Below are 27,635 nucleotides of genomic sequence, written 5' to 3' on the forward strand. Positions count from 1 at the left end.
TCCGGGCCAGAAGAGAGGAGTGATCAACCTGAGAGTTTAAACAAACCAGAGAGGCGGCAGGGCAGAGCAGAGCTCACACACACTCCCACACACACATACACTCATACAGCTGTTCAGCGCGGAGGAAACTCTAGTGAACGGTGCCGGAGAGCGAAGCTGAGGTAGGTTTGTTGCAGCTGTAAGAGGAGATTACCTCATTGCTGCGCTTTATGGTTATGAAACAACATAAAAGAGATGTTTAAAACTTTAGTGCAAAACTTTAGCGTTTAATGCAGACAGTCAGTCAGACGGAGCAGTTGTTGTGGTTGAATCAAGTTTGTGATGTTTTAGATTTTGTTGAATGAAATCATTTAATCTTCCCATTCATTGTCACTGTTTTATTTATGTAGCTGAATTTTAGCACAGGACAGCACAATTGCCTTTGTTGGTTGGTTCTATTAAGAGTTTCACAGCTGCTCATAATATAAGGTTCAGGTCTTGTCCCTTTTGTGCTTTTAGACGGAAGACGGAGTGAGACACCTGTACCTGCAAAACACAGCTTATAAAGGAGAAGCAGCCGAGGACGGAGCTAAAGCACGAGGATCTCACTCTCGGGGGGTCACCAGTGTCTGCAGCTGTACCGACCCTGCCGAAGCATCAACGCTGGCTGAGATGGGAGACTTGTGCCACCCCCGGTCTTCCTCTCCAGAGGGGGAGACCGTGTGTGAAGCTCTAGCCCGTTACGAGAACACTCTCCAGGATGCCATCAGGGAGATCCATGTGGACGTCAGCGCTTTTAAGCAGGGCATGGAGCGTCGTCTGGAGGAGACAGCCAACCTGAGCGGGCCTCTCGGACGGGCTGTGGCTCAGCTCCAGCTCGAGAACAGGCAGCTCAGGAGTCAGCTGGAGGCTCTGACGCGACAGGTGGAGCTCCTGAGTGGGATGACGTGTGGCACCCTGCTCAACAACAGCCACAATCACAGTCAGAATCACAAAAATCACTTAAGTGACATTCAGGAGAACCATCAGGAGATAAACGAGGTGATCTACGGGAAAGGTGAGGCTCACACTCAGAGCCAGGCTCACCTCCACGTCCAGCCCTGCAGCCTGGGGAGCCAAGCCCAGATCTACAGCGGGCTCAGCAATCAGTCCAGTCCTGCGTCCCCACCTGCCACCTTCTCATCCTCCCCCAGCTCCAGCAGTCCTCCTGTGGGCTCCAGAGTTTCATCCATAGTGACAGGCCCAGTGTCAAGCAGCAGCCCCACCGCTGCCCGCTTCTCGAGCCGAGCCACATTCGCCGTGTCCAGCAAGACTAACGTGAGTACTGCATGTTTTTGTAGAGATTCCCAGTCAAGTGAACTCAAGCGTCCCTTCATCCCCACCGCCCTTCATGTTCCTCATGTGTTCATTTGCATGGATTTTAAACCGAATGTAATTTAACACTATTCATTTTATGAAAGAGCATATTGTTATTTTTGTTGTAACTGAGCAGTCAAAGTTTGGGCCTGTTTGGTTTCAAGTTTGCATTCGTGTTACTATAAATTTGAGTCACAGAATCTGGCTGTTTCAACCTTTGATTGTGATTCAACAGTTTATCCATTTAGCTGTTTCATCCATGCCTTTAATCTCGCTATTTCAACCCTTATCCATTCCCTTTAGCTATCTGTTCCCACCAACCATTTCTTTTAGCTAATAATTTTATTACATTGAACTATTCGAACCGTTTATTCATTCTGTTTAGCTATATATTGCACAATGTATAAACTCTTAGCTTAGTATTAAGACTTCTCTTCTCGATTGCTCAACAGTTTTCACACACTCTCAATTGCAACATATAATATTCAGATGTAATAGCTTGACTCAATATGTGAATATGATAATGATTTCTGTTTTTCAAATAACTTCTGCTGCAATCATTTCACAAACCCTCTGACAACTGCAGAATCACCGCAGGGGGTAGAAGTACCCCTGCTTGGAAATCCCAGCTGTACTGGTCAAGAACTGCCCAAATGTCTCTGGGAAGTTCATCCAAGATAATTTGTAGTTTGTGTCCTCCTGGGCTGTTGCACACAGAAGCTCTTCACATATTTATGTTTGACTCACCACATTCCAGTGCCAGGTACTGTACTTGGTGACATGGATGGAAATGCAAAATGCCATAGCAGAAGAGGTAATCCAGTAATTGCAATGGTAATTTTCCAGGTTGGGAAAGGGCAGAATGTGAGTTTGACTGATGCCGGGTTGCGTTGTGGCTGTGTGGCTGTGTCAGATGAGGCACTGGCTGTGTCACTGCGGTTGCACAATAGCCTTCCACCAGGATGCTTAAGGATTTATGAAGTACAGGAACATGAGTCGAGCAGGCTCCTGGGAGGTGAGGTTAGTGTGGTCGTGTGGTTTTCAGACCTGAGTCAAATATGTGAAATCAGCATTGTGTAATGTAGGCTCTGGTTAGTCATTATCGCTGTCGTCCCGTGGTAACCTAGTGGGTCCAGTGTTGGGTAATTTTATGCTTTAGCTTCACCTGAACAATTACATGGTTCTGGTTTGAAAACATTCTAGCCTGTGGTCTTGTGAAACTCCTTGTAAACTCTACTGATAATCTAAAACAAGCCTGTTTTCTTAGTTCTGGGAAAGCTGACATTTTTCTTGATACTAAGGGTGTATCAAAACTGGTTTTATGTTGTGTCTGTGTACAGGTTGCATCACAGTTAATCACTGCATCGATAGTGACCAGACCAGGCCTGTGTCAGTGGTTAGTGCTCATTGGTTTCTGAGTTACTATCGGGAATACATCTTTACTGTCACCACGGGATGCTGCTCATGGAATGTCTTCTGGAGTTGTAACTCGTCTTGGAGTCCTTTACATTAATTGTCCCTGTTCACATCATTGCATAGTTCGATTTTTGTCCCCCCTTGGCTTGTCTTGCTTCTAATGAAACCAAAAAGAGAATCTCCTGGCTTCTCTCCATCCTGTGGTTGCTGCATCGCTCAGCCAGTTTATGATGAGTGTGCAGTTTTCCTGGCCTCCTCCTGATCGCAGATGATGAGGTTTTCAGAGCACAAAGGAAATTCTGTCCTATCTGTCTAAATATTTAGAGAAATGAGACAGCAAAAACAAGCTGATTACAATCAAGACAGTTTTATTTTTTGTCTTCCCATTCTTAGGTGTATACATGGGTATGCATGCGTTTGAGTGTGTGGTTGTGTTGTAAATAAGTCCCTTTTGTGAATTTGTGATCTTGCAATGGCAAGAATGAAGGCAAATTCAAACAATCTCTGCATTACCTGCGAGAACATTTAAGCACGCTTGCATTGTTTTCCAGAACTTTATTAAAGCACAATCCAATATTCCATATGTGTGCTCGGCATGTTAAAAACTGGAGCATTTAAGCTTAACTGGAATATGCTTCTCTGTCTGCACAAAAGCGAACATGCATGTTCTGAGACACTCTTGTGTCTACTTTCTTTTATACTTTAGGGCATAACACATTGTCGACACTGCCTCCATAGGGCGCTGCAGTTGCAGTCATCCATCAGGGTCTTCACTGAATGTGTTCAGCCCAGAATTGTATTTTCTGAGCTTTCTTTGCCAGCGTGGAGATGTGAAATGACCATGTCAGGTTCTCAGTGATGCTGATTCCCAGGGAACTGAAACTGTTCACCTGCTCCATCGATGTAGACAGGAGCGTGTGTCTTTATCTCCTTTTTCCTGAAATCAACGATCAGCTCTTTGGTTTTGCTGACGTTGAGCAGAAGGTTGTTTTCTGTACTCTGTAAGATTGTTGATTTCCTCCTCTTATCGTTGTTTGAAATCCGGGCCGATGATGGTGGTGTCAGCGTGAACAGGAGGGGGCTGAGCTCCAGTGTTAAGATCCAAACTACCCAAGTTCTGTGTTCTGTGAAGCACGCCTCTGGAGCAACTAGGGGTTAAGCGTCTTGACTTTAAGTGTCACAGTGTGTATTGTAAAGTGTGTGAGGGGGATATCTGGAACTGAAATCTGACAGGAACAATGGCCTTTAAAATAAAGTTATCAGTGAAATTATCTCAATCCTACTTAGGCATCTCTGTCCTGCAATATCTTGTTATCAGAACTGGCATACTGATAAATCTGCAATAAGCTGATATGGACCGGCATGTTTTCTACCAGAACGCTTTAACAGCAAGCTTTCATGAGCTGAATGTAGCTTGGACCACCATTGTATGTCAGTCAACAGCAGACAATAACCACTTTTATTTACTGTTCTATTTATCGACCGTTAAACAGTGAAACCAAAGATTTTAAATCACATGTCAAGCTGTTTTCACATGTCAAGTATTTCAAAACCACAGTGAATGGCAGGAGGGAGTCTGAAGAGGATGTTATTTACTTCCCGGGCGCTCCGTCCTGCTGTGGAAAGTATGACATTTATGAGGTCAGCATTGAGATTCTCTTTTTTATTTGGAGCAGGGTTGCTCCTTGGTGAAGCTCTGTGTTTTGTTGTAAAGTCACAGCTGATACAAAGCAGGGACACGCGCACACACACACACACACACTTTAGTGTGTATTTGATGGACTACCACAGCCATGAACATCAGAACTGTCTACTATGTTCAGGTTTCCAGCATCTATCCAATATCACAATTCTTGCAAGGTATGATATATGCACTCATAATCATACAGACTCAGATAAGACTCACAAAAAATGTTAAAAACACACGCATTATGCTAATAGCTGTTAGTCCTGTATCTGTAATTACCAAACTATGTAGTGGATACAGCAGAGGAATGTTATCGCCTGTGAAATCATGTGGTCAGAGCGAAACAACACAAGGGCACCTTTGTTTCTGCGTGTCTCTGCTGTGGGAGATCCCCCGCTGTCAGCCAAACACACCACTGCAGATGCGCACAGATCAGATCAAACATGAGATGCAGAAAATACTCTGAAATAATGAACCAGCGCACAAAGGTTCGCTGTGTGTACGCCGCTTCAAATCATGGTAATTAGCATCATGGGATTTCTTCTTTTTTTTTTTTTGTCCACATAGTCAGATCTCGGCACACGGCTGCTTGAATTATAATTGCAGCTCGCTCTTCTTGCCACATCCTCACCTGTCTGTCAGAGGGCGACGTGAGGAAGACACAGTGCATAAAGTTCATTTGGCTGTTAAATCAGACACGCGCGCGCCAACACACCGCAGGCATTCTTACCGGCTCGAATCCGAGCTGAAGCTGCCTGTGCCAGAGAGATGTGTATAGGCGTGTCTGTCTTCCAGCCTGCTCTCCGGCCGTCACCTTCACTGTGTCCTGCCAAGCCGCCGCAAGAGCAGACACACACCTGCACGCACACACACACTTACAAAACACACCTGCAGCACGTCAGCACGATCTCATTCATATCGACAGCACACCTGCATCTGAATGAATTATGAATGCTTGCTTTCTTATTTCTGATCTGCCTCTTCAGCAGCTGAGCTGAAATGTACTGTATGTATAGGCCTACGCACGAGAGTTTATTCCTCTCATTCTACTTTTATTGACAAAAACCACGTCGACATGATGATTAATGTTTTCTAATATTTATGATATTTTGCCATTGTTTGCCACTTTTCTGATTCAGTACTTTGGAATTCGCATAAAATTACTTGAATGGAAACTCAGCTCTGTGTGTGTGTGTGTGTGTATTTGTGTGTGTGTGTGTGTGTGTGTTTCCATCTGGATGGTTTTTGAGGTTTATAAAGAGGCAGCTGTGTGGCTCTTTTCTGTCCTCTAATGGTTCTTGGCAACAGGAATTAGTCAAGATTAGGATTAGGACAAAGACCTAAGCCTCCTCAACAATGTCTCCTCTTCCTCCTCTGTTTTTTCTTTCACCCCTCTCTAAACTTTGCCGTCACACACGCACACGCACACACAACATCACTGTTGCCAATCACAGTGCCAAAGCAGCCAACTCAATGGGCCATTGTGTGGGATCTTGTGCTTCATTGGGAATACATTGACTGTGGAAGGATTACAGGATCGACCCTCCTCTCTTCCTCCTCTTTGAAATTCTTTCTCTCCTTCCTCATCTCTTCTCCATCTTCTAATCCGCGCCCTTATCCCACAGTTTTTTACTGATATGTGACTGATATGAAGTTTAATCACTTTTGATTCATTAAAGTTTCTTCTTTTCAAGCTTCTTGACTTTGGCTTAGTTTGACAGAAAAAACATCTTAACTCAAGGCCCACTTACTAACCTTTTCAGGACTTTCAATTTACTCCTTTTTCATTTAGAAGAATCACATGTGGTACTTGTGAAATTTAAAATGTGGAAACATTTTAAAATCACATGTGAAATACGTGGGAAACATGCTTTGCACATGGAAACATGTGCTTTTGGAGCATTTTCATGGTGAATGTAAATTACCACGTAAAACTATAGGACGACACATGGAACACATTTGCTCTGCATGCACAATAATCCTGAAAACCAGTCTTATGAAGATACAAAATTGAGTGTTTTTTTCTTGTCAGTGCAAACTTTGAAACTAACTTTGAAACAATATTTAGACCATTGCAGGAAACAAAATAACGAAAATTTAAACATAATATTTACATGGAATCATACATTTGAATCAGTTTCTCTAGAAGTCTTTTTATAGACTTCAGATACCTTCCAAAACCACACCTGTACCTCTCAAGACTCCACTACGATACAGTACTTTCCTCTAGCACCGTGTGCGTGCTCACAGGCAGATGAACAGATCAGCGCAGTCAGGTAAGGGGGTTATCTGCTGTTCTCTATCAATGCACAGAGACTGGGTGCGCTTCAGTTATGGCTCAGTACAGCACTTGCGTCACATGTTATGTAAGTGATGATTTCTTGAGATTGAAAAGTTGAGTTTTTGGTTCAGTTGTGGGTGTTTCTTGTATGGGCTCAAAGGGCAGGCATTCCAAGGCGTTACATGCAGCAGTTTAACATCAATAAGTCATTGCCATGCACATTTTGAGGTTTTCCATGCTTTTTCCAAACAGTCAAACTGTTAACGGTGGTGTCTGACAGTGGAAGGAATGAAAGGTGAAGTCGCTTTCAATAGATTCTTGCAGGAAGCAACAGGATTTGTGGGAAATATGGATTTAATTTAAACTATGACAAGTAATTTGACAGTAATAATATTTGTCTGATTATTAAACACTGAAGCTGCTATTTGATAGTCTGATTTAATCCCTAATACCAGCACGTCATGGTGCACTCCCCCTGACTCCCTCCATCTCTCCCTGTGCACCCATTAGCTCCATCTCCCACTAACATTACACAACTCAACCTTGATGCTATCTGTTTCTTATCTACGCACACACACACACACACACACACACAGCAGACCACTGCAGCATGCAGTGTTTTAGTCACAGTCTGAGAATAGTATGATGGATAGATTGTACTAATATGTACCGATCCCAGTCCAAACTGAATTATACTATGACTACTGGCTGCGTTTACATGCACGGACCCTCCTTTACCTTTAGGTTGTGTTAAAGGTGAAACCATAATATTATAAATTGTGTGCTTGCTGCACACACACACACACATACTGTTTGGCCAAAGTCATTTTCCTGTATTCTGTAATGTGATGCAGCAGCTAGCTGGTGTTTGGTCTGGTATTTTTAAACCTGGCCCTATTTGTTATTTATTTTTTTTATTTTTTACATATTTTAGGGTCTAAATGACTAATAGGTACATAAAGTTTTGGAACTGGTCCAGTAGACAAGGGCTGCAATGGCTGCAACGTAATCCAACAAACAAAAAGGATCTTAGTCGTAACAATGCTGTCTGTCTATCCATAATGTTGTCAGACACAATAACAATTTGAGCCTGTCAGTGGCAAAAACAAGCTCTTGTGGCGGGCACTCTTTTTGCCTTATGTTGCAGCCTGTTTGCGGCTACGGGATCAATTACAAAACTTTTCTACCTATTTATCATTTAGACTCCAAAATATGGTCAAGAAGTAAAGCAGATTTCCTTTCAGCGTTTTAAAATATTATGTCATGCTGAGTGTAAGATTGCCATGCTGCAATTGCATCTAAAGTACGTCAGTGTGATCTGGTGGGGTCACATAGGTCAGATGTCACATGTTGATAGCACCACTGCAATACAAACGGGTGTATCCTACGTGATGGGCTGTATTGTGTTATAATTATTATCCCTGCGAGGGTCACTCTGAGCAGAAGGTTTGCAGCGGAGATGGCTTTTTCTAAATGTATCACTGAAAAGGAGAAGAACACCGACCCTTTTTCCAACTCCCTTAATGTTAAATTCACTATCAACAATCTCCACAAATTATTATTTGTCTTATTTGCCTTGCAAAGATAAAGCGTTTTATGTGTGAGTTGAGATCCAGCAGATCACATTCACGTTCACAGATAACTGAAGGTGTGAGAGTGTGCTGGATTCTGTGTGTGTGTGAGCGTGTGAGTGTAGTGTTGTTTATCTCCATGACAAAGACAGTTGACATTTACACGCTGTCTGTGGAGACTGCCCAGGCTGAGTCAGCCCTGACTGTCTCTGATACTGTGATGTCCAACTTCTGATCTCTGTGTGTACACAAAGCCTACCACCACCCATCCTTCTATCCATCCATCCATCCATGTACTCCTCCCTGCCTCTGTGGCCCCTTCCTCACCCATTTACCCCTCCCCCAATCAGCCCCTCAGATCTCGTCTGCATTTTTAAGGCTGGATTCCTGACACCAACCCCCCCTTCGTGGCTATTAATACAGCCACGAGCAAGACGGAAAACAGAGCATATATATAGTGTTTACTAAAATGCCAAATAAATGAACTGGCTTTTGAATAGTAACTTCAGTTTAAAAACATGTCATAGATTGATTTATCAATTCACCAAGTGTCATTTCAAAATCATCTCTACACTGTTGTTGGTCTCTCTGTCTCTCTGCTGGCAATGCAAACTGCTTATCAAGGCCATTTTCAATGCTGGTTTGGAAATACCTACTCTGATAAAGGCTGGCTATTAGTAGGAAGTTTTAAAATTGATTCAGACTGATATATGATGAAGCTGAAAACAGGGCACAGCTGAAGAGACAGCAAGTGTGTGTATGTGTGTGTGTGTGTGTGTGTGTGTGTGTACATGCGGGGGGTTTAACAGAGGTATGCGGCCACTCCCTGGCTACCACTGGCTCTCTTAATGACTTCCAGACAATAGGCCGTGTTCCCGTCATCATCTCTGTGGAAACAGGTTAATAACTGACTGGCCGGTGGGAGAGCTCGCCCTTGCTGGCCTCTGAAACCAGTAAGCCTAACTGGAAGTTCCCTTCAGAGGTAGATTTTAAAGTTGCGTCAGTCCACCATGGGAATACTTTTAAATTTCTTTTAGCTGCCCTCATATGCAGTGTTTTGGAATAATGCCCAGAAGGCATTAAAAGGAAAATTGGTTTTAGAGGTTTTGTGACACCGCGGGGTCATGGGTGAGAGAGCAGGGGTTCCTGGAGTTTTCAGGATGTGGCAGGCATTAAGTCTCCCACCACAGGAAGGTGACCCACATACAACTACTACTTTGGACACAGGAGAAGTAGGAACATGACCCAGAGTTAATCAGTCTCCCTGTCAATCACCATGAGGATGACTTTCAAACGTAAACTCTGCAGAGGTTAGATAATGGAGTGTTGGAGGTCGATGTTTTCACAACACGATAAAACGGTTAGGAGCCCTGCAGGGAAATGGAGGCACTGCAGCAGCTATAGTGAAGCATACAGTGAGTGAAACATTAAAATAACAGTAAGAGTAATTACACAAACACTGTCGGTGCCTGCTTATGATGTTCTCCTACAGGTGAGCTCGCCCCAGGCTGATGTTTAGAAATAGTTACAAAATTACAGAGAAATTTCCACAGTTGCTGCTGTAGCCTACTCTGAGAGTTGCATCATCTCTGTTCAATTTTAATTTAAGTGGCTTTATTGGCAAGACTGCATACAATACAGTGTAGCCCAAGCATTATTTATTTTTTATTTTTTACCGCAGTGGTGGATTGTGGAGCTTGACAGGCTCTGAGTTGCTCCCCCCGTCAGCCCTGGCAAACCAGTCATTGGTTGACGTAAAATGTATACCAGCTGGAATGTTGCCACAGATACTGATTTAAAAACTGTAGTGCGATGAACTGGTTTGGCTCGCTTGCTTTAATATTTAGAAATTGTGGGAACTGGGGATTGTGTAAACCTGTAGACTAATGTACACACAGTATTGAATACAGTCAACCTAAAGATAAACTCCAGAATTTAGTAAAAAAGTAATAAAAACATGTTAGTATCCTAACTTGCTAATTAGAACTAAACACAAAGTACAGCTGGGTCTGATGGGGTCATTGGTTTTGCAGGTCATAAACCAAAGTGTTGGACAAATTACATTTTGACCAGAAAATGAAATGAAATGTCAGATGATCAACTAGGTTATTACAATTCATCTTGAGTGGGACATGACTATCTATCCAATAGCTGTCGAGACATTTCACTGAAAACCAACTGACAGACCATCATTGCCATCACTAGCGCCATGCTTCTGGCTAAAAATGCTAGTCAGTCAAATGACACCAAATCCATCATATTTGGGATGGACAGCTCTGATGGAACCAGATTTGATTTTGATAAAGCACCAATATATTGTATACTCCAGATTACTACAAGAGCAGAAGGCCCTCTCACCTGTTTCTCCACACACGCACACACACACACACACACACACACACACACACACACACACCACCTGTCCAGTGTAGTCAGTTGCTCTTAGGAATGGAAGTGAAGGGAGAGGCAATACAGACTGTTCTCTGACCTCTCACCTATCAGAGTCAGCATGTCAGGCTCCCCTGCCTCCTTGTGTCCTCCTCTGCCTCACTGCCAGGAACAGAGGAGGAGAGGAGGACTGAGGAAGACAGGGGAGTCAGCCTCTATTGTTGCCATATGCTGGAGCTAGACCTCACAGAGGAGGGAGTACAAGGGTGAAAAATTATTTTTTTTTTTCCCCCCACAGCTATGAAGACCTACTCCTCCTAGATACTTGGCCTGGAAGAAGCAGAAACCATACTGTCCTTGCATGATTCTTATAAATCTTTAATAGACAACCAAAGGTCTATTATGTTTAGGGTCACTTAGAGCTCAGAATGGTCACTCTCTTGCTAATATAAGGCAAGGTTGTGAAGTATTAAGGTGATAAAACAAAGATAAGTATGTGGTGAGCTGTTTATCAGGGCTTAGTGTTTCCAAGACACCAAACATAGCGTTAGGGTTACATTATGTTGTTTGTAAACCTAACATAATGGTGAGAGGGTAGCACTAGAGGAAAGATCATGTGTCCAGAATAGAGAGGTTTCCAGCAGGGGTTTTCAAAGTCTGAGAGTGGGCCTCCCCTCAGGCAAGGCTTGGAAAAATAACTAATAGTAGTCTCCCCCTCTTAGTTTACTTGCTTAGTCCTGGATGCCTATGGGATCATGATTATGTCATTTGATCCCATATACACCCAACGAAATCCTAATGTGCCTGTTTGACATAACATCAGACTCGACTACAACGAATACACAAAAAAGCTCTGTCCTAAGGCGTCGATTAGTTTCTGACTATGGGAAAGTGGGAAAGACAGAAAACTATTGTATCTCTGAACTAACTAAATAGCACAAGGAAAGGCAAGTTTATTTGTATAGCACATTTCAGCAGTAAGACAATTCAAAGTGCTTTATATGAAACATAAAGGCAACATGGGGAATATTAAAAAAGACATTTAAAATATAAGTTTCAAAAACAGTTAAATAGAAAATAAAAACAGGTTAATGTATCTGGTAAACCCATTTGTTCACCCATAATTCTAATTGGTTACTAATAATCAGGCTTTTCACCCTCCCGTGTTTGCTTTTGTTTCAAAAGCAGGGAATATCTGGTTCTAGAAAAATTACCCCGAAAACAGAAGAGTAAAAGTTACAGTGAAAAACATTAAACACATTTATGTTATTCTATGTGATCTCCTTCTGATAACTAATGTAATAACAAATGAGATATGTTTTCACTTCCATTCACTGAGTCTCTGCTGAAACAGTTTGGAGCCTCCCACTTCCTCTGTCTTAGGGGCAGTAAGCAGTAATTGTTGTTGCTCTGGACCAAAAGAGACCGACTGACCGACCTCACCATCCATTGTCTCTGCCACCAATGAGGTAAAAACCGGCCCGTATCTATGACCATAAACAGAGAGAGTAATGCTTCTTTGTTATGGCAACAGATTGTTACAGACCTCAGCAGCACTCTTGATTTTAAGATGCAGTTTGCAGAGAAGCACATGTGAAGTCATGTCCTGTGACCGGCCGAGACTGTAACGTGTTTATGAAGAAAACTTTTCCCTGTACAGTAGTTCTCACCTGCAATTAGATTTTTATATCTTCTCAGTTCAAAGGCTGTGCATATTTTCCAGTCTCAAGCCTAAGTGGTATTCCCTGAGATTCTTCTTGCAGAGAAATTGCAGGCTGCATGGATGTATTTGAAGAACAGGTGGTCTGACTGTGTCTTTCTTCCTCCGAAAGGATTCCTCTAAAAACTCCTGGGAGGAAATTACAGAGCAGGAGTCCTCTGTCACTAGCTGTTACCTCTGATAGCTGAGGAGACTTCTGATATCTTTACAGTTGTGTGTACACGAGAGCTTCATGCTTCACTTGTTACATTTGCACTGCTGTCCCATATTAAAATGCAAAGTCACTAGCTGTCACTGGATTTTGACTATAGTCGGACGGATGAATGGCAGTTTACAAGCTCGAATGGTTTTGAGTGGAGAGATTCATTTTGACCTGAAAATAGCACATTTGGGGAATTGGGTGAGAAGTTGTGGATTTGTGTTTAGATTTTCGAGAAAAAGAGGCATCATTTCAATAGATGTGTTTCAGCAATCGAGAAATACTGCAATGTTATGTCTTCATAATACTCAACAAAATGTTACGTTATAAGCCAGTTGTATTACAGTAATGTAATGCCAAAGTTGACCTGTTTATTTGCCCCTGCTCTGTCCTTTTTTCTCTTAGCTGATCCTGCCTGGGAAAATGTAAACATGTACAACAAATTGGCTCTTCTGGTCTGCATGCCATAAATTGTTTCATCTGATATTGCGGGGTATCAGACCCAGTGACATGCTTTTAAAATAAATATATAAAAACAGCCACTTTTTTTCACTATATGGTCTTGTTTGCTAATATAGGTTATTAAATGAGTATTAAATTGAGACTGTTTCATAACCAATTAAAACTCCTTGTAGTAAGGACATGTAATGGAGTCATTGTAACTCATTACTACCCATCTCTGGACATAACATGTTAATTAGTCATATTTTGAAGTGTGGCTAGGCAGATTTTTTCTACTTTCGGGCAGAGCTAGGCTAACAACATTATAAGCTAGAGCTAACAGGTTATGTTAATATGGAAAACAAGGGAAACAGCTAGTCTGGTACTGTCCTAAGGTAAAATAAATCTTCCTACCAGAGCATGTAAATTGCACTCATACACAGACATGAGGGAGGTATCAATCTTCTAATTTAATTTCCAAAATATCAAAACATTCTTTTAACTTGTCCAGTTATTTTCTGTCCCCTAAATTTGAAAAATAAGTGTGTATAAAAAGGGATACACTTTAAACACTGTGCATCTGATGTTAACACCCTCAATTTAAATCTGAATCTCAGAGTCATTGTTTCATTTCAAATGCTTGAGTACAGAGCCAACACACACACAGTACACAAACACAGCATGTTTTCCAACAGACTACAGCATACCCTCATCAAACAGTCAGCTGAGGCATCCAAGCCAATCCTCACCCCCACCCCTACAAAGTCTTTATTAAAGTCAGTGATGAAGATGCTGCTGACAGCTAAACAATGTCTTCTGACTAAACACAGGATGTGGTGCTCACACAACACCCTCATACCTCCTCCTGTTTGAACAGACAGGTTTCCCAGGGCTCGTTGTCCCAGGGTAACAGCCAATATTGTGGCATCTGCAAATGTTCTGGTATAACTTTTGTTAGCGTTACACGTCCCAACTTCCACTAAACGCTTGAAGAGGAGCGGAAATCGTCTTTAGTTTCAGTATGGAAACACTCAAAGGATTCAGGCTAATACGTATCTATCAGAACAACTACTTTTAAAAATGTATGATATAAAACACAAGTGTTGCCATTTCATGTGTTGTACCACAGTTAGTTTGAAGCTAACCAAACAATACTACATCACTGCTAGCCCCATGTCATATTTTCAGCATTAACAGACACCTCTTCGTAGTGAGCTGATTCAGAGTTTCTGCCATGGCTTCTATGTCCAGTTTATGTTTATGGAAAGTTACAGCTGTTTAGGACACGGTTGGATTAGATCTTGTTGGTGAAGGCCAGAATTTTATTTGCGCAATTCAGCTGAGTCTGCTGGGACTCAGCTGAGGAAGTGACATTTGTCCAAAGGTGACCTCAGTGTGACTACACATGAAGGAAAGCGTGAGATGCCCAGGAAAGACGGCAACATTGTATTGTGTTTTAAACTTTTTCCTCATCTTCTTCTCTCTTCTCCTCGGTCTCTGCTCTCGTGCACACAGAGTGCTTTTCCACATTTTCTGCTCTATTTCACTCATTTCGTCTAAACATTTTATAGTTCCCCACTTGTGATGCGATGACGCACTCTCAGGGAGTAAGGGATTTGTTGTTCCCTGAAGAAAGAAAAGGGAACTTTTGTCTGCTTACACTTCTGTCACTCCATTATGAGACTGTTATGGGAGAGATTTTGCATGTGGTCCCATTTATGGGCTGTTTTACTTCTATGTAGGGCAGTCAGAGAGTGACAGCTACTAACAACAGCCCAGACTGAACAACTGGTCAGTTCCCTTTAAGCTTTAACTTTGTCTGATTTACTTTTTAGAAGTCAGGGACTAATATGGATGAAGCTAAATGTAAAGCTAAATGTAAACACACCTCCTGTATGTCCATTAAGGGCTCCTTACACTGCTGAGCTTGGTCTACTTTAGTGTCATCTTGGCATGATGGCTTCTACTTTTAGCCACTTATCAGTAGACAGCACTCACGTGTATGCCAATAAAGAGACTTGTAGTGTAGTACTGACTGATATGGGTTTGTAAAGCTGCCACCAGATGATAGGTTGAGGTGATGAAATCTTAAAATTTTATTCCTATTTTACAAGGTTTCGTCCAGACTTTGACTCTTGGCACTGGCGTAGTTTTTGGGAATGTCATGGGATAAATATACTTCGGATCACAAGCATGTTTACCACGGTCACCATCTTAGCTTAGTGTGTTAGCATGCTAACATTTGCTATTTAGTACTACAACAACACAAAGTACAGCTTAGGCTGTAGTTATAAAGGTTATAATAAGTTCTAAAATGGACATTTGAAGATGATAATGGCGCTAAAAAGACGCTGAAAAGTTTATTTGTCTCACTCTGGACCGAAATGGTGAACCGACCAACCAACATTGCTATTCCTAGAGCCACACCGCTAGCATGCTAAATATTTAGCTCCAGAGATCCATGAACATTACATATGTCTGGGGAATAATCTTCATGCTTGAGTCAGAAAGTATTGGAGGAAACAATACATTTCACTTTGAGTGTCTTCAGGCTCACTTGTCATTAAAGAAGCTGGAAGTGAAATGTGATATTCTCTCAATAAGTTTTAATCTCTAAAAACAAACAAACTCAAAACTCACTTTTGAATACGCCATTTGAACTTTAGTCCGGGCCACGAAGCAGCAACGGGCCACGAAGCAGCAAAATTTCAGATAAAGTTTCACTTTAAGACAGGGTGAAACAGATTTCAATGCAAGGCTGTTTCTGAGCGATGGGAGACCCTGTCCTGCTGACATCCATGTTTTAGTACGTGATGATCCTTAAAATCAATACATGAGTGCAGAGTAAATCGAGCAGATATCAGTTGATGTTTGTGTGCATACTCATGAGGTTCTAGTGCCAAAGTGTTTCTATATGCGTGTGTGTATGCATCACTTCTGTGCCATGTTAAGTGTTAAGTACCAGTGTGTTCTGCCAGCAAAAAAGGACCTTGAGATACCAGAGAGTTTACAGGAACCTCAGCAGCTCTGCTATCATGTTTCCCCCTCTGACCCACTGTGGATGTCTGATGATCTGAGTGCTTTAAACTGGGAAAGCTCCCCTCCCCAAAGCCAGACATTCTGCAATTTGTCTCCCTCCTGCTGGATGGCCAGCTGTTTCCACCTTACTGGCCTGTTCCTCTGCCTCATTTCCCAGCATGCAATGTACAACTGCTCCCCGCCTCTATTCTTGCTTAGTTTTAACACACATAAAAAAACACATCCCACCAACATTCCTATATGGTGAGCTCAGTCAAACACACACATTTACACACTTTCCCTCAAGTGAGCACAGCATGCTATCTCACTGCAAGAACGCTATATTGTTCTTCATATGTGTGTGAGACAGGAGGGAATACAGTAGTGGTTTTAGGTTTCTGTCTTGCTTGAGACTTTATGTTTTTGCTGACAGAATGAGTTTCCTCAATTCTGTTTTCAAATCTTTCTTACCAATAGTAGTATCTAGCCAATCAGATAGCTTTAATTGTTAAGGTTTTGAGATATCTGTCTCTGAAATGCTGTGCCTCCAATCCTCCAAAAAAGGCAGAGGTAAATGGAAATCTGTGGTGCTCACAGCTTTCAAAATGAACATTCGACATCTCTTATACAGTTTTCATTGGGACTTTTTCTCCAGTAGAAACTATGCAAACTGCAAATGCAAACCAATGAGGTCTGTGGATTCTCAAAGGTCATCAGGCCACTGTTTCTGGGAGAACTGTTGTTGCTGTTTTTAAATATAGCCAGATTTTTTCAATACTGTGGCCACAACAAATTAGAATTACTTTCTTTTTTTTTTTTTTTATAAAACCAACTAAAACCAAAACTATCTGCTTGACTAAATACTACTAATTGTGGTAAAATTGGTTGTTTTATTTTTCTTTTTTTAAATTGGGTGAATAGAGTTCATCCAATTTAAATCAACTTCGTAAGGTGGCAATATGTTATACCTTGTTTCTGCTGCCCTTAAGTGGTAAAAAATCAGTTAAACCAAGCTTTTAAAACATTTTTTATTGGAGCAACAGTTCTTCTAGAGAAGTTATTAATTCCCCCCTTTTATCCCGCATCTTATTGCTGCAAGCTTAGTATAGTATGCCAGCATAGTAGTATCACACAATACTTTGAAAACACCCTCCAATTATCTGTGTTTTAGTCCTGATCAAGGATTTAGGATTTAGAAATTAGGATATGCCTTTCCTCTTTAACACCCATCCCTCAAGAGATACCATATTATTAAGGTTCCATTTGTATACCTTGCTGTGCTAGTTTACGTTTATGGTGTTCTTTGTGAAAATGCCCATAATGATGGAAAGGCAAGAGATTAGTCTATTGATGTATATTATAGCTGGTGGCCTATAGTTATATAGTTATATAGCAGTCAATGAAACTTCTACACAATGCTAACATCCCTTGGACTGAACATTGTTAAAAAGGATCAGGAAAGTGTGGCTACAATGCATTTCTTTGAAAAGACTTCCTAAACTACTACTTTTCCTCACTTTCAAAGTCATGCAAATAAATGTAAATGGTTCAGGATGTTTTTCTGCAGCCTATGGTCACGTCCTCTGTCCATTCATTTTGTGGTTTCTGACAGCAGAGACAAGCTGACCAGATACTTCGGTTCTGCTTCCAAACACCCCGACTTTATCTAAACACAGAATTGAGGCATCAGATGCACCAGTGGTGAAATAATGTTTTGGGTCAAACACCAGAAATCAGCCTTGTCTATTTAATTCCACTGTAACAGCCAAGTCTGAAACACAACCAGCTGTTCAGAGAAGTATTTGTTGCCAAAGAGCTGAGGGTCTCCAACATGGCTGCCTGAAGATGCGTTACATCCCCTGAAAGCTTGTTCCGGCGTCTGTTAGTTCAACACAGATGCAATGTGACATGTAGTTTGGTACTGACCTTGAGAAAATGAAAAAGCTATCAGCGCTGCACTGTTGACCGGACTAGTGTTGTTCTGTGTCAAATGGGGCCGACTATCAACACACTGAGCTCCATCTATCTGTCTGACGGGGCCACATGGAAAGTGAAAGCTTGACCCACAACCGATGTGGGTCAGCAGCACTATGCGTTTAAGAGTTTGAGATAGAACTATCTGCTCAGGATGCCGATTAGCTGTTTGCGTGTAGCTGATTGTGTTTGGCGAGAGGAAAACAAGCCTCCCCTGCAGGTCTGTGCTGATCACAGAGACAAGAAATAAAGTCACATAAACACTGAAATGTGAACTTGAGTTACTAATGAAGTTTGACATTACAACTTGATCTCAATCAGTCGAGCCGCCAGATCACTGGATAGATTTTGGCACCTCTCCCGTTGCTGAGCGTGTTAGTGACAGCAGAGCTTGATTTAAAACAAAGACTTCTCGAGTCTTATCAAAGACGGGGAGGCAGACACTGCGGTGCCTCATACAACGACCAGCTCGTTTATCCACCTCACCGAGGTCCACACACAGGCCAGCTTTGAAGTGCGCTGAGTCGTATCGTGCCTTGCTGTTTTGTTGGTTTGTTTTGTTTTGTCTGAAGTCGTGTCAAAAAAGCACAGATGTTGGAGAAAAGTCCAAAACCTGACAAGGGTGAAATGGTCCAACAATGACTCAATGAACAACGAACATCTGGAGTCCTTTTTTTTGTTCAAACCAGAGGAAAATAATGCCCCAACTCTTTGTTTGTGATCCAAACACAACATATTGGTTTATGAATGGCCCCAGACAGAACTCACACAAGATTAAAGGGGCAACAAGTACAATAGTGGCAAAACATGATCCTGTGTGGGCAATAAATCAGAATGATCAACACTACAACGATTCATTCTCCAGGTGTTTCAACTTCTGGCTTTCAGAACTAATTTTCCAGCTCGTACTCTGTTTTGAAAGTTAAAAAAGCTTCACCAACAGCCCTCCTACTGGTCGCTAGTGAAGGTCAAATATGACTTCATGCTCCTTAAAAAGCAATGAAGGGTGCTAGTGTGTTGTTGTTAACTATACACTTCTATGTGTTGCAGAGTATTGAGCGAGAGGAGCCAATAGAGGTGGACCCCGCCACAACGCATGGCGGACTGGAGAATGGACACGCTGCAACCACAGGTAACCACGCCACAACCGTCTTACACCTTGTAAGGTTGTTTGAAGTCATAGTAGTTTTAAAGGGCGACTCCACTGAATACACACAAAAAACAGTTTACCAGTCAATGAGTATTACTCAGCCTGTGAAAACAGTTGTAAAATGTCTTCTGTGGCTCTGGTAGAGCTTTGTGAAATGATTTAAATCTTATAAACTAGTGCAGTGCCCATTCACAGAGTGCAGTGCCCATTCACAGAGTGCAGTGCAAAATAGTACATTCGTAAATGAACAAAATGAGGTATGTAAACACTTTAATATGTAATAAATACTTTACAGAGATTAAAAGAAACTATTAAAAATAAATTCCCTAACCCTTTGCAAAAGCAGTCGAGCAAGCTCCTTTAAGTTATGTAGTTAGCATTTCATCAGGTTCTTATGTAACAGAGAAATATCTGTTCATAATGGTATACATTATTATATTAAACATAATACAGTTATGTACAGCTATGAACACTTCTGCTCAGTACTCCTTTGTCTCAGCACACACACCTGCCATGTGTTAAGTCGATTGGATGAACGGTTCTTGACATAGCTGAACTACAACACACAGATCCCTGCCTTTATTAGAGAGATGCATGAGGCCTTATACAGTAATGAAGTTCATGCTTTTCTGATGCTTTCTCCTCATGATGATCATAGTTGCAGTCACTGGATAAGTTTTTCTTGTTTGCATCCCGTTCAAAGACTGGGTAGCTCCCAGTATTCAGTGTGACTCTCAATAGATCAAGCTTAAAATACAATATCAAGATATTATGACCTTATAAGGCAAACAAATATTTGCTCATTTACACATCCAGAAGATAAGGAGCAACGTTAGCATTCATGTTGAATTGTGTTTCTGGCCACCTAATAAATACAAGGCCAATATTCACTCTCCATCTTGCTCAGTTTTGGTCTCCACCAACTCTCTATGTAACTACTTAATGCTCCACTATGTTCACCAGCTAGTTTGTCTGTTTAGTGCTGGGCAGGTAGTAAACTGAAAATCATCAAGCTGAGGGAAATTGCAGAGTCCGGTGAACTCTCTGTGGGTGTGTTACTATGAGCAACGACAGCAATGACAATTAACGTAGTCATTTGATCCGTTGTTATTAAAAAAATATTGGTTAGTGCAGCTTTGATAATTGTCATCAGAGTGATCATTATAAATCTTTTTTTATCCAACAAGAACATTCGGAGTTGGTACATGGAAAAATCTCTCCCCCCATTGACTTCCCACACGAGCACACAGCCCCTGTCACCATGCGAATGCCACACCTCCCCATCACCGCTACAACCAAGACCGCAGAAATGAAGGGCCCCGACTCTCCCAGCAGCCCTGCTGGTTCTCGGTCCTCGCAAGTCTCTGAAGCCTCACCTTCCAACCAATCAGCTGCTAGCACGAACCAGGCCCAACCATTCGAAGAGTTTCCAATTCAACCAGGTGGCTAATGGTCTCAACTCTATCTCAGCTTGTCAAGACATCTTTTTCTTAATTCTAAAATGTTTAATTGTCATACCATTGTACCATGTAATTTATGAAAATATCAAGTTGCTTTCTCCCAACATGAATGCAACATAATGTACAGTTGATTTCGTAAAATATTAATCTCCTAACTTACAATTTCCTTTTTTTTAGTATCTTCTACATGGGCCCCTACACCCATCAGAGCTCTGGGATCTCCCCGCCTTCAAGGTGAGATCATGCTTTCGTGACTCTAATGTTATCCTGTTTGAGACTACAACAGCATGTGCATGATTTACTTTGCCTGTTTGTCTTTTACAGAGAAAGCAAATTCAGCCCCTGCTAAGTCTGTGACCTACTCAGGGTTTCTGCAGTATGACAGGTGACTTATGAAGGACATCTTTGGAGACAGGTAAAATATGAGTTGCACTGTCTGACCCTTCTGTGCTCCCATCCCGCAGAGACGGTGATGTAAGCAGTGACAGATCCTTCGGGCAGGTAGGAGAGAGGAGGCGGGAGCTGGTGAGGTCACAGACTCTGCCACATAACATTGGAGCTCAGGCCCGTCGATCTATCTTTGAAAGACTGGACTCTGAAGCCATTAACAGGTAAATGCAATGTAATTCTGCTTTAAGGTCACATGGGAATTAGATACAAGTTTCCTATGCATTGAGACTCTCTCATGTATCTTTGGTACACTTCTGCTTATGTACAGTCGCCCTAAACCAGTGGACTCAAAACCAAAATTGAAGCGGTCTCAGAGTTTTGGGGTGTCCAGCGCCAGCAGCATCAAACAGATCCTCCTTGAGTGGTGTCGCTCCAAGACCATAGGCTATCAGGTAAAACATCTATTACAAACTTGCAGACACAATTCCACTCTGGCAACGTTATCCTGTCATTTAATGCCTCACATACATTCCACGGTTTATATGTTCCATACCACTTGGTCCACACATTATGTTATAAGTTGCTACTTGGCTCCACATAAGTCCAATACTATGCCGGTTTTAGCCCATTTGTTAGAAACTACAAAATTTTCCAAAGCAGATCATAGGATATTACATTTTTGAAAATCTTTCCTGCCTTCCAGGTAGTTAATTTCACTATAGCATGAAAATAAATTGGCAAAGACGTGCTTGAGATAGGTAATCCAGTGTGTCTGGTTACATTTTTGTCTAAATTATTTTACTGTTGAACAGTAATGTGAAACCTAACACTGTGTTCACGTCCTGTGGGGAGGTTTGAAGATCTGAGCTTTAAAGTTGGCAGTAGATCAGCAGTTGCCACGTTAATGCAAGAAATGAATAAATTCATGTTATCCTTGTCAAGATGTTTTCCATCTGGTAGTCTCAGGTAACAGAACTTCCTACCAGCATATGAACACAAGACATCAGCAGACTATAGATATTCAGTCAGCATCTCAACTGTAACATCATGCTATAATAATATATTTTTGACCAAAAAAAGTTTAATAAAAGTATATGTTTATAGTGAGGGATTGACTATGTTGATCAAAACTTGCCACATCCATACACAAACAAATGTAAAAAAAAAACAACAAAAAAACCCCACTAGTTTTCTGGAAACCTCATTGTGATGCCCATGGTTGTTGTTTGCCAAGACATAGCTACACAACGTAACTCCCCCTAAAACAACCAATTGTTGTTTTTACATTTCTTTGTCTGTACATGTTCAAGAAAAAAAGATACATGTAAATTAGTGAGCTTTAGAGGTGGAGGTTAGCACATTTTTTAACTTTTAAGACAACAAAGCTAGCTGTTTCCCCTGTTTCCAGTCCTTATACTAAGCTAGGCTAATTGCCTTTTGGCTCCAGGTCCTTACTTACTGGACCGACCTGAGAGTCTTCTCATCTACATTGTAACTCTTGGAAAGAAAGTAAATTAGCCTGTTTCCTATAATGTCAAGTAAGTCCTTTAACAGGGGACAGGGCACATTATTTAGCATTACTGTACGTGTGCCAGAGTTAGCCAAGATAGCAAACACATGAAGAAAGACTGAAAACGGCCAGCAGTAATGAAATGTTTACACAATTTGTTGTAAATTGAATCAACATGCAAAATTTCCAGCATGGTCCTTTAGTATGTAATGAGAGTAATGTGCTTTAAATGAGCCCAACCGCTGTCGGCCTTTCATATTTCACCTGTCAGCACACAGTGCAGTGCTAACGTGCTAATTTATCAACCTCTCAACCGTAGAGGCGTATGGAAGTGAGAGTCCTTGTGAATAGACATGCGCATGTGTGTGTGTGTGTGTGTTTTGGGGGTGCAGGGTTAAGGTAGATTGAGTCATGGTTGAAAACACAGACACATTGCTGCACTCTGGTACCCATTTCTTCACAGCAGCCCGTGCCAGCTGCTCCATGTGGCTTTGGTTATAGCCAAGCCAGGCAAAGCTAAGACTCTCATTAACTGGGAGCAAACACTCACACACACACACACACACACACGATGAGATGAGATGAGAGAGTTGTTCATCCGACGGCTTGACATGTTGTATTTCATTCAAAGCAAACTCCAGACTAATAAAGGACAACCTTACAATGACATGATTTCAAAAGCATGTAACAAACCAATAGCGGGAGAGGAGAGGAAAGTGGAAGCGAGAGGAGGGGAAAGTCTGTTTTATCCATCATAATTATGGGCTAGACAGTGAATGGGGAGATGGCTTTATGAAGCTACACACAAAAGCTGCCAGTCAGCTTTCTTCCACGCACACAAAGACCTGAAATGAAATTCGCTCACCGAAACACGCCACGTCATCACCAAATCTCCTTTTTCTCTGTATTTCTGTAGAACATTGACATCCAGAACTTCTCATCCAGTTGGAGTGATGGGATGGCTTTCTGCGCTCTGGTCCACTCCTTCTTCCCCACCGAGTTTGACTACAACTCTCTGTTGCCCGCCAACCGCAAACACAACTTTGAACTGGCCTTTGGAACTGCAGAGTGAGTGATGGCAACATCAGAATGTAAAGACAATGAGTGTTTCTGTGTTTCAGATACGATGGGTATGATGCGGTTTAATATTCATAATATAATGGATCATGCTTATTCTGGGTTAGCACGAAGAGATACCATATGAAGACGGTGAGACATTTTGATAATATGTGATACAGTGCAGTTTGAGAGGCTTTCATGACCCAACACAAATAGAAGTGCAAATGCAATAGTATTTTTTTTTTTTTTTAACATTAACTAGACATAATCAGAGATGGTGAAATTCTGGAAAAATATTGGTTAATTTGCAATGTTATTTCTTATCAGAGCTGTATTGGCATAAATCTAGATTGTTTACCTTTAATTTATGTTGGGGGTATTTTTAATGCTGGGATAAACTTTTCATTACAGACTTTTTTAAAGGAATTATTGGACAGTTTGAGGCACTCACTTTCCCGAGAGTGAGATGGGTTGACTGATAGCATCTCATGTTGGTGTGGCGTAAGGACTGAACAGAGAGAAACTGCAAATTTAATTTTGCTCACAGAAAAAGCTACTGTACGTTCCATAATAAACACATAGTTTGTTTATTCCGTACACAGAAATGAAAAAATTACAGTTTGTCGTTTTAGAGAGAGCTATGCGCTGTAAATTATTTCTTGACTAACAACAGCCGGGTGCAGTGCCTGTGGCGGTGTCTTGTTGTCACAGTGAGGATGCCAGGTTTGGTTCTATTGCTCCTGTGCCTGTACTAAATCCTAACCTGTCAGGCCACCCTCACTGTAGCCAGAGATGGAATACAGAAGTCTTGGGCAGATGAATGAACTATTGTTCGACAAGAAATAGTTACACCAGGTACATATCTCCCCCTAAAAGCACAATTTGTATTACAATGGCAGGCACATTTTTGCATTTTGGATGAAGCTAACAGTTTCCCCCTGCTTCCATTCTTTAACCTTAGCTGAGCTAGCCACATCCAGCGCCATACTAAACGCACAACATTAACGATCATTCTTCTCATCTAACTCTCAGAAAGAAAAGCAAATAAGCATCTTTCCTCAAACTGTTGAACTATTCATTTAAATTCACAAGAGAAATTGAACTCACTGGAAACACTTAATTGTTAGTAGAGAGTTAACTGTGGTTTCTGAATTTTGCTTAATTAGGGTATTTATTGGCTTCAGCGGCATTAACAATGCATGTCTTAACTTTATTGTGGCTGGATGTGTTTTCATTTGTTTTCTTTGTTAGTTTTGTTTTATAGACCTCTGCAAAGGGAGGTAACTCAGGGCTCAGGACAAAGTTATTATTATTAACGTAACACACACAATGTTATTTGGCCATATTCCTGCCTGTCCTTTGTATATTTAAGCATGCTTTTTTTCTTTACATGTTTGGTGAAAAGTGTGCATTCCTTTTGGCTGACTCCTTGGCTTCACAGAGCATGCCTTATTGTTTCCACAGACGAAAAGTGCTTCTACTAGACATACAGGCTGTATACAGTAGATCAGACATTATACAGGCCTACAGCGTGGACTTGCACATCCTGTATGTCCGAGCTTAAAGACTAACACTCGATTTAAGAGTGTGTTATTCTTTGACTGATAAGGCTGTTGCAGAATTAAGCTGATTTGATGAAAAACAATATTCACTTGGTCACAGGATCAGACCTTCATATATAGTGGCAGCTTTAGATTTGACCTCTTAAAGAGATCACACAGCAGAGACTTATAGGACAATACATGTATATGTATTATTACATGCATAGTGTCGTTCTTCATCCCCTCAAAACATGTTTGTTAGAATGTAAAGGAAAAGTCAGTGTTTCTGTCCGAACTATCTAAGACACAATATTACACTTGTGTTACAGCTTTAGAAATGTTAAATTGATGTCTCAGGCTGATAATGTCTTTTTCTTGATACAGAATTCAGTCACTGTGTTTCACCACTCATATAATGAAGAGCTGAAATAATAAGTTGACTAGAAGAATCAGCAGAAAATGTATCAACGACCAATTTTTCAAGCAAAAAACCCCCCCAGACATTTGCTGGTTCCAGCTTCTCAAATGTGAGGATTTGCTGCTGTTGTCAGTTCTGTAAAAAAAAAAAAAAAAAGATTTTAACACAGTGGATTTTTGACATTTTTCCATTTCCTGACCTTTCCTACACCAATCAATACACTAAAGAAACATTAAACTGATTCAGCCGTCATTTTGATCCCTTTCTACTTTCCATGTGTAAATGTATGATGTTTCATTGCCCCTAAATGCTGTTTCAGAAGTGTTTTCAGCCTGACAGTGAAATTCTGACTTTTCAAATGGTGAAGTTGTAGATGAAACCGTATTCGTGCAGCATAAATCCTAAATGGCCTCTGACTTGTGTTCTGTCTGTGTCTCCAGAGTGAAGGCAGGCTGCGACCGGCTGATCGAGGTGGACGACATGATGATCATGGGTCGTAAGCCCGACCCCATGTGTGTCTTCACCTACGTCCAGTCCCTCTACAACCACCTGCGCAAGTTTGAGTGAAACTGCACGGTTCTCCTTTAAGACGTAACCTTTTTCAACCTCTTCTTCACTGTCAGACCTCCAGCAATAGGCCTTTTTCTCAGTATCAAACCTTGAGCCATGAATCTGGTGAGAGAGCAGAAAAGACTACACTGCCCCCTGGTGGTGGATAAGTGAACATACCTCCACAAGCTGCAGGAAATGTGTTTCCACTTCAGTTGACAGATTGACTGGTGGGGAGGATGCTGTGTGAATCGCGTGGTGTTAACTGTAATGAAGAAGATGAATTTACACACAAAAATGTCAGGGCTGGTGTGTTGACAGTAGTGATTGTGTGTGTGTGTGTGTGTGTGTGTGTGTAGATTTAATATGCATTTATTGGGCATGCCCTGGGCTTGCAGATCTCTCCAGTTATAAAGGCGCCCACCTTGGGCCCTATCTGCCTGACTGGACATGCATTTATGTTGTTTAGATAAATATTTTGAATAAAGTGTGTTTGCGTGTCTTGATTGAGTTTTGCTTTCACCCCTGACCTGTTAGAGTCTGCTAAAACAAACCCTGGTGCAGTTCGCTTGTGATTTGAAAGCAAACACACCAACCACAGAATTTTGTTAGGGCAGATTTGTGATTGTGTGTGTTTTAGCATTATTTCAAAAGATAAAAATCTAATAAATCCATCTGCTGATTGTGAAATCTGTTCAGGAAGAAATCTTATAATTGATCTGTATAAAACATGTATATATTAATGCAAATCGTTTGGTAACCATGTATACACGCCAGCATGTGTGCATTTTCTGTGATTAGCAGGTCAGTGGCTGTTAAAATACTGTGTACTTGTACTCTGTGTACTTTGTTAGTTTATGAAGTCCATTAAAAAATGTGTGACAGTGATCCCACAGTAATGAGCCCTGAATCATTACTGTACAAGACGCCTCCTCTTTGTCCTGTCTCCACGTCATTACTCATAACATGTGGTGGATTTGCAGTCTAATAATAGGCCTACTAATAATGCTTACTTATTTCTTCTTGAGCTCTTTGTGACACCAAATAACATGAATACACACATATAGTGCCGCATTTATTTCCCTTGGGCCGGACTGAATGAACAGAGCTACAGGTGTGAAAGCGGCTTGCAGCCTGTCTGCTGTATTTCTGTTTCCCTCGCTGTTTTTCATAACAGTAAAAGTGTGGGAAAAGAGATCCCACTGGATAAGGGCCCACTAGAGATCCTCGCCCCGTCTACAATGAGCAATCAGCTCCGCACCTGTGCCTTGTACAAATCTTTGAACTAAACTGTAGGCAACTGTTTGTAAAGCAGCAGAAAATCTGATGACATATTTAGGAAAATATAATTGTGTGTAAAATGCAGGTGGTTGCTGACAGATATTTGCATCCACACATGCTGTGATATTCTGTTATTAAGGTGATGGTGAGATATAGAAATGAAATAAATTAATTGAACTGATGTGGACATTGTGTTGCTTTCTGGATGTCAAAGATACACATTTCTGCATTTTACTAAAAAAGGAAG

At 41.3% G+C, this 27,635-nt stretch overlaps 1 protein-coding gene across 1 annotated transcript; it reads left to right on the top strand.

Annotated features, from left to right (window-relative positions):
* smtnl (smoothelin, like) lies at positions 1 to 27,024 on the top strand. Its single transcript, XM_038693403.1, has 10 exons — positions 1 to 161; positions 499 to 1,296; positions 19,081 to 19,162; positions 20,368 to 20,622; positions 20,818 to 20,874; positions 20,965 to 21,025; positions 21,105 to 21,251; positions 21,359 to 21,482; positions 23,457 to 23,608; positions 25,999 to 27,024. Exons 2-10 carry the CDS (start codon positions 652 to 654, stop codon positions 26,123 to 26,125), a joined length of 1,650 nt encoding a protein of 549 aa, XP_038549331.1. The 5' UTR covers positions 1 to 161; positions 499 to 651; the 3' UTR covers positions 26,126 to 27,024.
* Positions 27,025 to 27,635: the final 611 nt, after the last annotated feature.

The sequence above is a fragment of the Micropterus salmoides genome, unplaced genomic scaffold, assembly GCF_014851395.1.
Source record: "Micropterus salmoides isolate LMB-PRFRI ecotype aquatic unplaced genomic scaffold, ASM1485139v1 Ms_hic_scaffold_3, whole genome shotgun sequence".
NCBI lineage: Eukaryota > Metazoa > Chordata > Actinopteri > Centrarchiformes > Centrarchidae > Micropterus > Micropterus salmoides.